Genomic DNA, 15,452 nt, shown 5'->3' on the forward strand with positions numbered 1-15,452 from the left:
GCGACGTGAGTAAATGCGATTATAATTATTTAAATGTGCCACTCACGTTTTTCGTTATAAAATCTTCCTTGCTTCCAATTTCTGGATTAATTAAAAAAATTAAATGTAAGTTTAAAAGTTATGTAACTTATATTTTAAATTAGATGTAGAAGTTACCATTTTCAAAATGTCAAATAGATTATATTAATAATAAAGAGATCTAGTTTTCTTTCTTAGTTTTATTTTATTGCACAATAGTTTAGTAACTTATAGCGTCGATAGCTCAAGGGTTAAAAGAGCGGACTGAAAACCGAAAGGTCGCAGGTTCAAATCCCACCCATTGCACTATTGTCGTACTTACTCTTAGCACAAGCTTTACGCTTAATTGGAGGGGAAAGGGGAATATAAGTCAGCATAATAAACTTGGCTAATATTCTTTAAAAAAAAAAAAAAACTAGATAGGTGGGTACCAAAAATGTCCCCAAAGGCAAGGGTGGTCTGGTTACTTTCGCTATTGGCTAAAATCTATTGTAGCAAGAATATCATGAGACTGACAGTCACAACTTTCGCAATCTGCATATTTAACTTCCATCAAATCCTGTGTAAGCACCCGACTTTTCAAGAATCTATACTAATAAATAAAATTGAAGTGTCTGTCTGTAATTTCGAAATAACTACCTCATATTAAGCTCATATGGTTATTTGAACGATACCATAACTGAATCACACGTTTTTAAAATTTTTGTCTGTCTGTCTGTCTGTTTGAAAAGGCTAATCTTGGGAATGGCTGAACCGATTTTGACGGGATTTTCACAGACAAGTAGAGAATTGACCAGGGAGTAACATAGGCTACTTTTTTAACCGACTTTCAAAAAGGGAGTTGTGTTTTTCTACCTATGTACACCGAAATCTCCGAGATTTCTGAACCGATTTGCGTCATTTCTTTTTTAATCGATAGAGGAACTTTGCGACATTGTTTCATAAAAAATTTGGAGTCCAACTCCTCAATCCTGATGCTGCAGGGGATCTGACCAATCCACGCGGGCGAAGCTGCGGGCATCAGCTAGTCAACAATAAAATTAGCTTTGTTTCCACAAAATAGTATGATTGCGAGTATGCAATAGTTTATTCATGCGTAACTATGTGCTTGGAATTTGATATAGCAAGCGCCCTGGACGCGCAGTGGGAGACCAAAAACAAAATGTAAGGTAGAGCACCTTGCATTTTGTTTAGGAACAAAATATAATAAACCCCTTTTGTCTTAGGGTCATGAGCACAAAGAGAATATAATCACTACGTTTTTACATGAGCACTTGCTGTCTATGTACCTATAGAATGTACTTTGCCTTTTCTCAGACCTAAGAAAATTTAAAGGGACATATTTAAAGGTCGCTGCATACGTAACGTGTTTTTTCCCTAGAAAACGGACGGGGCGGGGCGTTCCAGTTGTCCAATAGTAGTTCGAGAAATCTATGCAGCGACTTTTAGTCTCAATTTTTTTAACTGACGCCACTTTTTAGTAACATGCGGAATTATTGCAGAGTACAAAGCTGCAGTACAAAGAGCCATAGAGAAGAAAAGAAGAAGAAATAATAATAATAATTTATTTTTGTTTAATTTAACTATTTACTAATATCTACACACATGTTTACATTTAACATAAATGTTAGTTCTCAAACATGTTTATTTACACTATTTTATTTTAATTGCAGCCCTTAACCTAGCACTTCGACTTCTGGGATTCCTGTCCACTTCTTCATCAGTTGGAACTTCCACATGCTTATTGATAGCTTTCCACGGAGAATCTAAGAACTGATTTATAGTATCTTGATCCTGTACTAACATTGGGTTTAGATATCTCAATGGAACAGGGTTTGCTGTTTCATTAATTACATTCCCAGCTATATGCCTTTTAACGATTGTATCTTCTAACGAATGAAAGCATACTGTCACGAGTCTTCCGTTCAACTTCAAATAATACTTCGCTAGTACCATGCCATAGTTGAGTTCATTTAATTCATTATTAACGAAGATACGTAATGCTTGAAAGACTTTGGTGGCATTTGATTGTGGTCGTTGCAACTTATCCAATCTGAATTCATCTGGGCAACACGAGTCAACAACATCAACTAATTCGTGAGTTGTTTCAATATTTTTAATCATGTATCTAGCTTGAATTATAGTTTGCGCAATCTTTGCCGCTTTTTTCTCTTCTCCATATATTTTGAAAATTTTATATAGCTCATGTTCGTTAGCCGTCGCTAGGACTTCTCTGGCCGTTATTTGGTCAGGATCGCGTCCTGCGTCCATTCTCATGTCGAGATAACCGTTCTTGCTAATTGAAAACCCTCTTTCTTTGGTATCTAATTGCATTGACGAGCAACCAAAGTCAAACAAGATCCCATCTATAGAAGACTGTTTGATACCAGCACCTTTTAATAAAGACGGCAACTCACTAAATTTACCTAGCAATGGAGTAACTCTATTAGGAAATTCTTCAGCCAGTTTTTTAGCTTTTTCGAATGCTACTGGATCTCTGTCAAGAGTTAATAACCTGCAATTTGCTGATTCGAGTATTTTTCGTGAGTGACCACCCGCTCCAAACGTCATATCTAAATACAGTTCATCGTTTGTCGGTTTCAAATGTTTGATGACTTCATTCAACATTACTGGTGTATGATCTTTATATGGGTTTGTGTGAACTTTTCGCACAAGTAACCGATTTAAAATTGTATATCTGAGTAGCATTTTTAGTCTTTACTAAATATTTTTTTAAAGAAACCTTTGTTTTCTTCTTTCAAATAATCTAACACTTCAGAGGATAGTATGAGCTGACACTCTTCTTCACTCAGCCCAGTTGCAGTACTATGCCTTGTTCTTTTATATTTATTTCTGTAGTAGTTGTCCGCTAGTTTGGTTAAGGAGTTGTATTGGCGGGTGCAAAGTTCTGAGTCCAAGTTTGCTTTATCGGTCTCGAAGGCAGCTTTGACTTTGTCGCGAATGAATTTTCCAAGGTCTCTGTAAAATAATGTCAATTTTGAGTAAAATAGTCAAAGTTATCTGCAACTGCCCTGTCTGTAGTTTGTAAATAACTGTGCATTTCATTGAAACTAATTAGTATTTAGGGATGTCTTTTTCGTGCTCTACATTACTATCTAGAGAAAGAGTCAGTGAGGGCCAGACTGTTATTTACAAAAGCTGAGAGTTTCTATGCGTATTGTCCCCAACACCGGGAACAATGATCAGCTACTATGAAGTTTGGATCATGGTGGTTTTGGGAGACAACAGGTAAAAAGGGTGAAAAAATTACGTCAAAGTAGAAAGTGTATCGGAATAGTATTAGAAAATACGGTGTCTGGCATCCCTGGCTGGCTCGTTAGTCCACTAGATTTAATTTCAATATGACAATAATAATTAACAATATGAAGACAACACAAACTATTCTATTTAATAACTAACAGGGACAATCAACAGCGGCCGCTAGTACTAGACTTTAATATAATAATAATTACCAGACGACCTGTGATGAGAAAACCTCAATTTACGTGAAAATATATAATATTGTAAGGAAGAAAAAACATAACCTCACCTATCCCCTTTAGAAGCGTCGACAGGCCACTTTACAAGAAGTTTGGTGAATTTCTTATACTGAGAAGTCATTATAAATTTTTACGTATCCATAGCTAGGCAGTCAAAATGAATGAAATCAAAATATTTGGATTATTTTTCGCAATATTTAACCAAAAAACCAATGATTAGATTGTCATTTGTCAAAACCAGTGTTGCCAGTGGCAGATAGTCAATTGTAACACGAGACATCTCAAAATGTAACATTTTCACGAGAAAAGTAACATTTCCTTATTTTTCGTAGAAAATAAAAGTAATAAGGTGCACAGGTTAATATGGCACTTTATTATACAAAAATTTAAACAGTTTTCTTGTCCCATTAGTTAAGCTTAAAAAGAATCGTAATAATAATTGTTGATTGAATAAATTGACTGCTGATCCTGAAAAAGAAAAACAAATCAATATGTAAAATAATAATATAGCAACGGATTTAGAAATGTCTTTGAATAGCTATAACTTATTTTGTTAATCAATTTATAATACAAGTGTAAATTAAAAATTTATATCACCCGAACAAGTGAAGGTTACATTAACTAGAAAAGAGCTGATAACTTTCAAACGGCTGAACCGATTTTCTTTGATTATAGCTAAGAACACTCTCCATCAAGCCACCTTTCAAACAAAAAAACTAAATTAAAATCGGTTCATTAGTTTGAGAGCTACGATGCCATACACAGATACACACGTCAAACTTATAACACCCCTCTTTTTGGATCGGGGGTTAAAAAGATTAAAATCGTCTTATATCGGGCGATCTGGCAACACAGGACTGTTTGAGTTTGAGAGGCTACGCACTAGGTGGACTTTGTCTGTGTAGCGTTTGATGGCGCGCGTGTGGTGCCTTTTTGGAGCGTTTTTTTTTTTTTTTTGTTAAAAGTGGCTGGTTTTTGTGTTTCACTGGCGTTTTTGGTGCTAGAACCATGCTGGAACTAACTGGGAAGCGCTCTAAAGGGGCGCCGTACGTATGTCGGCGAGCGCCGGCACAGACGAAGTCCTTACTTATATAGTTTCCCTAACTTGAAAATATCTACAAACTTGACATTGGCTTATCTTTGTAAAGCCAGACGAGAGAATAAAAAAACGCACTAGGTAGGTACGCAGTGAAGAAAATTACGCGGGAATTTCAAATTCGTTTTGTTAACTGAACAATACTAGGTAGGTACCTAACTACTTACCTTGGTCTCAGCAAAGAGATCGATAGATTCGATAGCAAAACTCAAATTTTAGGTTACGCCGGCCGGTATCTACTCAGCTCGCTCTCATTCCTGTAAAGTGTAAAGAAAACCGAAGTTACCTACAACAATAACTAAGTAGTAAATGGCTAAATGAACTTCTGGAAACTAATGTGACTCAATACAAAAACAAACTGCTTTCAGTTGCAAATACTATGACTTTGTTTTTGCATTACTGATTCCCTAATTAGTTAACTACTTACTTATTTACTTAAAACTACATTGTATACAACATTTACTTACCAAGCAAGTAGTGTTAGCAACACATATACACAGTCGATAAGGATAACGAACAAACCAATCACTTTCGAATTTTGACGAAATAAAGATACAATTTTTTTTTGTACTTAGATACCTAACTACAATATCACTACCCCGCAACGAATAACTTTTTTTTTTCTCTCGTCTGGCTTTACACTGATTAGCCAATGTCAAGTTTGTAGTTATTTACAAGTTAGGAAAACTATATGTATAAGAATGGACTTCGTCTGTACCGGCGCCCACCGACATACACGCGGCGCCCCTTTAGAGTGCTTCCCAGTCAGTTCCTTGGTCAGTTCCACCACCAATAAACACTAGCAGAACACAAAAACCGGCCACTTCTAACAAAAAAACACTCCAAAAAGTCACAACACGCGCGCCAGCAAACGCCACCACAGACGAAGTCCACGAATAACTTTATTAGCCAAAACTTGGCCAAAACAAAGTTGAGTCACAGAGAAAAACAAACAAAACACTTTTTTAATCACAGAGTAATTACAAAACAAAGTGAACTTAGACCAATAACTTAGAGAAAGTGAAATAAACTAACAAATGGGCCAATTACGACAAACGAAAACTGTTTTGGATGCGTTCCGTTTCACGATTATTTTTGGTTTGCTGGGAAAAATTTGAATATTTTTATGAAGTCCTAAAAGTAACGTAAAGTAACATTTTGAGTCGTGTAACATGGAGGAAACATGAGGGGGTCAAAAGTAACGTAAAATGTTACAAAAGTAACATTCTGGCAACGCTGGTCAAAACTCAAATCACGGTGCTTTCGCTTCGAACAAAACTATGGAAGTATGAACTGATATAGTTCGTACATCAACCGATAGGGATCGCCAACAATATTTGTAGTGGCAATACCGAAGATTTTCTCAGCTATGTTAGTACTCTTTCCATGGACTCTTTCAGCTATGTTAGTTATAACAAGATACAAGTTAATTAATTATTATACATTTAGTACCTATATTAAAATATATTAATATCTTGTAATTTAACTAACAATGAAAGAGTTAAACTTGTGTCAAAATATTCCCTGATTTTTTTAAATACAATGGGCAAGGCGCTATACCTATAGATATTGACAGTGATAGCTATAGGTATATATACGAGAAAATTAGTTCGTACACCAATCGCTTGGAGCGCTGACTTCCATACTACGCCTAATTCTTGGGAGCGATAACTCTATACCCTAATATAATCCTACTCTATGACTCAAATTCGTAGTCTGTGGCACAGAGTATATTGCGTATAGAGAGGTTGCGTTCAAAAATCGAAAATTTTAATGAAGCCTTGTTAAAATATTGTCATTGATAATAATTTGTCAAAGAATAAAATACAATTCAAATTAGGTAGTTAGTTAACTATTTTTCAATTTTATAATGGATATTTACAAGCAATACCTGTACAAACTGCAAAAGTTGACTTTAAAAGATCCCTACATTCATCTTCTCGACGAAGATGAAATACCGAAAATGAAAGAATACATTCGTAAGCTCAATTCAATATCCTTTGATGAAGGGACTTACCACACTTATTTTGGCGAAATAAAAACTATAGTAAACAGTTTTAATCTCTACTGGACTGATATAATGGACGAAGCAATTAAAGAAGCAGATAGATGTAGTCATTGTGTAAAATTAAACGAAATAATAGAAAAGACGCATAAAACTATGTTGATCCATAAAGTTACACAAGCCGATTTCGAAACTGAATTTCTTCCTCTTAACACACCATTAGAAGAACAAGCATACAATGAAATAGTAGATAAATATACAACCTTTATGAAAAACCTTGAAGAATTTATCCACGATTTAAAAAGGCTCGATAGACAGGAAAAAGTGGATGTATTCGCCAAGGAACAATTTCCTAAATCGTTGAAGATAAAAAATGATGTGTTTGTCTTCACATACAATCATATCTCTTATTTGTTGAGCTTCTTTGTTAGTATATCCTAACTTAGGAATCATTTACTTATTAGGTTTTGGAATAAAATAAAAAAGTTTTTTAGCAAGGCGTGTAGACTATAGGTACCTACTGTACCTAGGTAGGTATAATACAACTGCCATACTAGCTCGCTTGGTCTCTGGTTACGTAGAAAATATAGTATACCTACGGTCACGCATCCCTTTCAACGGATCTCACGTGACACTATCTACATATATGAAAGAGCGAAAGAATAATATAATCTTATGAGTTTATACACAAAAGAAAGAGAAGCGTTTATTTAACTTTAAGCTTCCAAACATTTAGAGCTGAATTGCACTTTATTGCCATGCAATAAGGATCACTTATATTTAAACGCCTTTGTGGGATGATCCTTCTGACTTGGAAGGTACTAGGTATTTTATGACCATACATCAGCTCCCAGGTTGTTTCCACCCTGCATTGTCACGTGTTATTATCATGTCCATCCGCTACCTATGTCATGGCCTAAAAAAAATATCTTATAATACTATACCAATTAGTTAGTTTAATACTGCGCCGTATTACCCGTATTCACAATCACCACCCACCAATCAGTTAATGTATCACGTCAGTTTTCAATAATCTGCTGTTCGATTGCGGGAAAACTTAGAGAAGTGGTCTGTGGGGAAAACTGCATCAATCCAATCGCAATCGCTGTGATTGGCTGAATTTATGGTATTCTTTTTGCATCAATACATTATAGCCAATAGTAAGCGAGCATCAACCAATCAGAGATGATTGCGATCGTGACATTGTAGCTGTCATTCTGCCGCAATCGAGCCGCTGATTGGTGGAATCTTCACTGCAGCACACGGTGACACTTCATAACTAGTTAGTTAGTAATGATTGCGACTTGCGTATGTTTGTACTCAGAAGCTGACCCCAACAGGTCAGAAAATAAGTTTCTCCGTTTTTCAGGTCGATCGAATTCGCGTAAGCATCGAAGAGATTTTCCTGCGCCTGCGCAACAATGTACGCTCGATACAGGAACAGTCTGATTCGTACGTCACTGACCTGCTCACTCGCCTTTATGAGAAGAATAAGGAACATCTGCAGATATACCGGCAAGATAATCGCGCCTCCGTGGAGCTTGCTGAGGTGAAAAATTAGATTGTCTAATGGAAAAATTCGTTTACAAAATATAGACACTGGTCTGGTGGGAGACTTCGGGCGTGGCTAGTCACCACGCTACCGGCAAAGCCGTGCCGCCAAGCGATTTAGCGTTCCGGTATGATGCCGTGTAGAAACCAAAGGGGTATGGGTTTTAATAAAAACTGCTATACCCCTTCCAGGTTAGCCCGCTTCTATCTTGGACTGCATCATCACTTGCCACTAGGTGAGATTGCTAACTTGTAACTGAATAAAAAAAATACAAATCTCTTCTATTTGATAGGTACCTTCCTACATAGTTAATATGATATGACTAATAGAAACCTGGCGTACCTTGGTAACTTGGTACCCGGGTACCCAGGCGTATAAGTAGAAATAAAAAGATTCTTATTCAAAAAAACTTTTACATGTATCGTCAAGTGCATCTTTGCCCTTGGTTCCTGGGTTCGAGTCCCAAATCGGGTCGTTGGTCCTGCATCTGATATCGAAGTTCGTCGACAACACAAACGTAGCTACCTAACCACGAAATTTTTAACCGACTTCAAAAAAGGAGGAGGTTCTCAATTCGTCGGAATCTTTTTTTTTTTAATGTATATTCCCCGATTACTCAAAGACCCCAGGACCGATTTGGAAATATTTTTTTTGTTAGAAAGGGTATACCTACTGTGCAGGTGGTCCCATATAAAGGTGAAGATCTGATGAATATCTTCGGAGATGGAGAACAGAACTCCTTAATGGATAAGAGCAAATTGCTCGCGATCAGTGTAATAGCTTAGTAAACAGTAGGGTTTTAACTGGGCAAAAATTTGTGAAATTAATTTTTTTTTTTACTTTTTAGTGTTTGTGGTTTTTGAAGTCGGTTTTATTTTTCTTTTAAAAATTTTTTTACCAGGTGCAACGCAGCATGACCATAATAAAAGACAAAATAGAGGATTCAAAACAACGCCCAGTACACCGTCTTCAAGAGGAGTGCAAGTACTGGGAGGAGAAGCTAAGCGAGTTCCAGCAAATACACAGCTGTATGAAAAAGCTTCAAGAGGAAGAGAACCGTGTGCTGGAACAACAGAAGCTATTCAATAGCATGAAGTATGACTCCAGGCTGAACCTATTTATTGTTTCTCACTTTTTTTTTCACAGAGTAGATAGGTACCTAAATGTCAATTTTATGCTAAGAATAAGTAAATAGGTGAACCGTTAAGCGCCGGCCATACAGGCCGCGTATACGTAGACGTAGCGCGTACCATTGCGTTGTAAAACTATATGAGACAAGGCATAGCTACCGCTTGCTGGTTCGCGTAGACGTAATGCGTGCAGTTATATCTACGGATTGACGCGCGTCACAAGCAAGTGTCACGTGTACGAGCGCGAGTGTGAATTGGCTTTATGTACGACAATGCAATCAAATTCTAGACCTTTATGATACTCAGTACCGTTGAACTAAAAACTATTTAAAACTATGACGGATCTAGTTTTCCCCAAAAGTGGAAGTCCTTAAGCTGGAAGCGACGGGCCTGCCCGCGAAATTCAAATTTAATTTGGTTTTTCGCAATTTGTGAACTAATACGACAACGTGGGCTTATGGTATTTTAATTGCGACAATGGCAGTATCATCCTCACAGGTTTATATAAAAATCTTTACTTGAAAGGGTCCAGTTTAAGAAATTAGCTCTAGTATCGACTATTCTCACAAATTAGTCGATACTAGAGCTAATTGTAAAATTCGCGGGCAGGCCTGTCTCATGCCCCTTAAATAAATTGTTTACTTGGGCTCTTCCAAAAACTGCCATATCCTTTCCAAACTTGCTAATTTCTCTTGTTTTTTGTAGATTTTTTAATAAAGATAAAATTATGTTTTTTTTTTCATTTCATATTTTAGGGACACCGAAATCCCGGCACCTAAACAAAAGTGTTGGGAAAATATGGGTGATAAATTTAAAGAAAAGCTGCAAGAGATTGACGAACTTAAACTTAACGCGGCAAAGGCGTTGTACACTTTCTTCAGCGTCCGAGGTAAAATTATGTAAAAATCTATTGAGTATAGTATATGGATTTTGTGAACGCCCTTTTCTAGGTTAGCCCACTTCCAATGTTTAGACTGCATCATTTTTTACCACCAGGTAAAATGGAAGTTAAAATGGATACCTATATTTTTTTTAATCAGTATGTTTTTTAACTCAGTGATTTTTCGGGATAAAAAGTACCTAGTCTGTGTTAATCCAGGGTATAATCTATCTTCATTCCAAATTTCAGCCGAATCCGTCCAGGAGTTTTTGCGTGAAAAAGTAACAAAAATAAGCAGAATATATTCTTGTCTATGGATATTAGTTCTTGGTTCTTATCCTTTTTTGTGTCCAGGTCCAGACAGAATCTTCTACTCAGACAACATCGGCCGATACTACATGGATGACTACGGCCACCAGTGCTACGTGCTCGACCACGGACTCAGCGTCTACCACGTCAACTGCCAAGGGGAGTTCGTTGAAGTAAGAACAGTTGGTACCAGCGAAGCTAGTAAGATTTTCATTAAATTTTCTCCTCAAGGCTGTATCCAGAATTTTGGGATTGCAGCTGAACCTTGGACAAGAAAGGCTTTTGGAAAATGTTTTGTCAATTCCTAACTACCTAGCTAGGTAGATTTTAATTTTAATAATTTTTGTTTTTGTCTAAGATATTGGTTTATCAGTTCTATCAGGTTCTTCTCATGATCGGTGCCGAAATAGGTTAAAAAGCCTCCCGACTGCAATAACTAATGTCACCCAATAAGATTGCTAGGTACCTAGGTAGGTAGGTACCTACTTAAAATGCATCAAAACTTTTTCACACAACAATAATTAGAAATGAGCGGCCACAGTATGTTAATAACTGTTGGCTTATTCTTGCGATAATTAAAATGGCTCAAATGCACTCTTTTAGGGTAGGTACCTACATCAAGGAATGTTATCCCCTTTCAATTCTCTAGGTTCACTGATTCAGACTATGCGTTGTCTGTCAATCAGTCCCGGTACTGTTTTATTATTATGTGTAGGACTGTAGGTATATTAAAATATTTGGTGGTACCTATTTACCTACAATAAAAGATAATATTATGTTCATAGTAGGGACGCTATAGCACATTTATGCAGTGCCCACCTTGTGGAAAATCTGGTCATTACATTAATAACTGCCAACAAAATTATATTATAGGTACACAACAAAGACAAATATTTCTACGACAGTATGGGCCGCTTCTACATAGACAAAGACACCCAGGAAAAGCTTTACCAAATAGCTCCTTGTACGAGCTCCTACAAAATCCAGAACGATATCTTCGTGAAGCATAGCAAGGATTGTGGACATTCTGAGAAACACAATAAGGAGTGCCGAACATTCGTCAAGGACCCGACTGATGGGATCATATTGCCTCCTATTCCACCTGTGGATATTCAAGGTATCCAGCAAACGATTCAGTTTTTTTTTTTTATTTAATGACTAGCTGATGCCCGCAGCTTCGCCCGCGTGGATTAGTCAGATCCCCTGCAGCATCAGGATTGAGGAGTTGGAATCCAAATTTTTTATGAAACAATGTCGCAAAGTTCCTCTATCGATTAAAAAAGAAATGAGGCAAATCGGTTCAGAAATCTCGGAGATTTCGGTGTACATAGGAAGAAAAACACAACTCCCTTTTTGAAAGTCGGTTAAAAAAGTAGCCTATGTTACACCCTGGTCATTCCTCTACTTGTCAGTGAAGATTCCGTCAAAATCGGTTCAGCCGTTCCGAAGATTAGCCTTTTCAAACAGACAGACAGACAGACAGACAAAAATTTTAAAAACGTGATTCAGTGTTGGTATCGTTCAAATAACCATATGAGCTTAATATGAGGTAATTATTTCGAAATTACAGACAGACACTCCAATTTTATTTATTAGTATAGATCTGTGGGACTAGATAATATTATCTAGATCTACATAGGTACACTACAAGATTTCCAGCGATCAAAATTTTAATTCCTACACAAGTATCTAGGTACTTAGTCATATGCTCAGTGTTTAGATTGACTAAGGACTCGTTCTGCGCGCATCTTGTCCATAATGATACAATGTGTCTGTCTGTATGTTACCTTCTCTCACGGCTCAACCGGTGAACCGATCTTGATTTTTGGCATAGATAGCTTACATCTCGGTGATGGACGTAAGCTAAGTGGGTACTTTTTATCTCGGAAAATCAGTCATCATCATTGTAAGCCGATTGGCGTTCACAGCTGAGCATAGGTCTATTGTAGGGACTTTCACACAGCGGCGTTCTATTTAGAAGCAATCTAAGCTAGTGTTGTTATGGATATCCATATCCGTAACCGAAACTATCGGATATCCGAAATAAAAAAATATCCGTAACCGTAACTGAATCCGTACCTAATAAAAGTTTTGGATAGTTTCGGATAGGGCGGAGTTTAACTAAATACTACACTCGTACGAATTAACTGTGCACTCCGCTGGAATGCGACACCTTCATCAGTTCACATTTTACAGTTCCTTAAAAAATTAATATCCGTAACCGAAACTGAAACCGATATTATTTTTTAACAATATCCATATCCATATCCGGATCCGAAATTATATATCCATAACATCCCTAATCTAAGCCACGCGGATGGCATCACGGGCATCGTCTTAACATGAAACCACCATCTTGAGGACTTTTTGCAGGCAAATTAGACCCCGAAGCAGTGAAGTTTCTATGGGACACATTTGGCCACATACTGCCGGACGTGTTGCACGACGTAGCGGAAGCTCGCCCGAAGAACCCCATACACACACTTGCTCATAAACTGCTCACCTACAAGTTAGTATAAGCGAACTGCAAATTCAAAAGAAAAATAAAACCGACTTCAAAAACCACAAACACTAAAAAGTAAAAATAAAAAGTATGAAGTCGAGCAAGCATATTAAAACAAAATTAGAAATCCAAGAGTGAAGCTTTTTCAAACAAAAAAAATAATTCCAAATCGGTCCAGGGGTCTTTGAGTAATCGGGGAATATACATAAAAAAAAAGATTCTGACGAATTGAGAACCTCCACCTTTTTTTGGATCTCGGTTAAAAAACGTTATTATCTGTAGACCATTGCAGCTCTTATTTTTTCTGGTGCAGATTCTATCTTTTTAGGGTTCCGTAGCCGAAGAATGCCAAACTGAAAACGTGACCCTATTAGTTAGGTAATAAGCCTCCGCTGTCCGTCCGTCTGTCTATATGTCTGTATCTCGTGAACTGTAATAGGTAGAGTGTTGTGTGTATTTATATTGCTGCTATAGGTAGGTACCTAGTATAACAAATAATAGAAATTTCAAAATGACCGCCATGAAAATTAGAGTGTTATTTCTTTTACGATGCTACGAAACCCTTGAACTCACACTTGCCCAGTTTTTAGGTCCCGTTTGAATTCATATCGCTTCCCTACATGAAATCTGCTGAAGATTGACATAAAAATCATCTCATTGCAGGTATAAACGAACGAACGCTGAGACCGAACTCAAGAAGCAGGAAGCTGATATGTATCGCAGCAAAATATATCAGGACCGTTTGGAGGTAGATACTTACATATCACTAAAATCTTTGAGGTTCCTCATAAGTCCGAAAATAGTAGATGATAGGTACCTACAACCCGGTTACTAAAAGGATGGACCTCGCTTTTTTCAATTTCAATGTATTATAAACGCCAAACTAAGACAATACTTACATAGCATACCCAGAGTTTTTGGCAAACATTTAAGTTTCATACCTAAATATTCTTAATGATGCTTTTTGCCACACTGTACCCATGCGTCGCAGTGACGTCTTGACGCCAGGTCCAATCTTTTAGTAACTGGGTTGTACTGACCTTCATAATCGTATCGTAAGTATAGACTCTATAGACCTATAGAGCGTACTTCGACGATGGCAATGGGGGTGGGGACGCCACACACACCCGCACAGCCCCCCCCCCCCCCCCCTAGTGCGGGTGACGTGCAGGTGTTCGGGGCTTCCCCCGCCTCCTATCCCATAACTTACCATGGCAGACAAGGGTTGATTTTCTATTGGAATCCGAAACAGCAACATATACCTAATAAACAGACTAGGTACTTTTATAGTTTATAAAAAGAAAAGATAAAGATTCTCTAGAAAAGGATTTTTGCGAGATTTTTTTTATTTTAAAATCTACGCAAAGTTGTGAAGCAAAAAATCATGATTGCTTACAGAAAGCAAGCGCCAGCTATAAGGCATGGAAGAAGAAACAGACTCGGCATCGGAAACCAGATGAAATCGACGATTCCGAGGAAAAGTCTGCATTCAACGCTCATGTAGCTAAACAGGAATTCATACAATCGTTAGGGAATTATGATAATTAGACGCTTTATATATTGTGGGTAGATCAGGTAAATCGAAAGTGTATGATAATATTGGTCCTTCGAACAGGATAAAATAGAAATATAATGACAATTAAGTTCAGATATCAGTTAAGATTTTGAATCTTATGGGTAGGACGTCTAAACCTAACTCATGTCACAATACTGGCTCATCGAACCGTATAAAATAGCATTTATTCTTTTACGCAGGAATTATTATGACAGGGATAGCCATACATCCTTATCTTTTGCCATTCTAATCTATACCTTTCAGTTCAGTTAAGGGATTATGAATTTGTGTACAACATAATTGGCACATTGTTCTAGTGTGGTTCTAATATTTGTAATAGGTAGGTAAATTTTGAGAAAATAATAAAATATAATGAAGGTACGTACAGGTATTTATTTATTTATTGTTTAAGCGTCTACTAGGTATAATTAGACACACTTGTCGACTTTCGTATGAAAGCGAAATTATAATAATAATAAAAAAAAAAACAACCAGACGACAAACCTACTACTATTCGCCTCGGATGGACATAAAATTATTTCAATTCAAAACCCACTTCCAGAATATATTTGGTCTAATTCACAAAATAGAAGGAAAACATTATCTAAGTAAATTAATATAGTAATTATTAAATTATTTAAAAAAAATTGGCGCCGAACGCAGACAGAAGCATTAGGGTGCTTGTCCACTAAAGCGTTAATTAATCCTTGTAAAACCTCACGGAGAGCTGGAGCAGACATTGTGACTGCTTGAGATTACTTTATTCGACTCATCGTTACTCAAGCGGAGCGGAGCGGAGATATGTTCAGTCGACCAATCAGATTATTTATAGATGACGTCATAATTTTACCACGTCTTTTCTTAAAAATGTGATTGATTGACTAAATGCGTATGCGCTTTAGTG

General features: G+C 37.0%; 2 protein-coding genes across 2 annotated transcripts; one reads left to right on the top strand and one right to left on the bottom strand.

Moving 5' to 3' along the window:
* Positions 1 to 1,567: 1,567 nt before the first annotated feature.
* On the bottom strand, positions 1,568 to 3,750 carry LOC123875199 (probable methyltransferase-like protein 15 homolog). The gene is made up of 3 exons (XM_045920890.1): positions 3,569 to 3,750; positions 2,741 to 2,997; positions 1,568 to 2,681 (listed from the first exon to the last, which is right to left on the bottom strand). Exons 1-3 carry the CDS (start codon positions 3,637 to 3,639, stop codon positions 1,672 to 1,674), a joined length of 1,338 nt encoding a protein of 445 aa, XP_045776846.1. The 5' UTR covers positions 3,640 to 3,750; the 3' UTR covers positions 1,568 to 1,671.
* A 2,734-nt stretch (positions 3,751 to 6,484) lies between these two features.
* LOC123875195 lies at positions 6,485 to 14,929 on the top strand. The gene is made up of 9 exons (XM_045920882.1): positions 6,485 to 7,045; positions 7,989 to 8,168; positions 9,073 to 9,266; positions 10,057 to 10,190; positions 10,536 to 10,663; positions 11,364 to 11,607; positions 12,864 to 12,999; positions 13,657 to 13,741; positions 14,392 to 14,929. Exons 1-9 carry the CDS (start codon positions 6,485 to 6,487, stop codon positions 14,539 to 14,541), a joined length of 1,812 nt encoding a protein of 603 aa, XP_045776838.1. The 3' UTR covers positions 14,542 to 14,929.
* Positions 14,930 to 15,452: the final 523 nt, after the last annotated feature.

The sequence above is a fragment of the Maniola jurtina genome, chromosome 19, assembly GCF_905333055.1.
Source record: "Maniola jurtina chromosome 19, ilManJurt1.1, whole genome shotgun sequence".
Taxonomy (NCBI): domain Eukaryota; kingdom Metazoa; phylum Arthropoda; class Insecta; order Lepidoptera; family Nymphalidae; genus Maniola; species Maniola jurtina.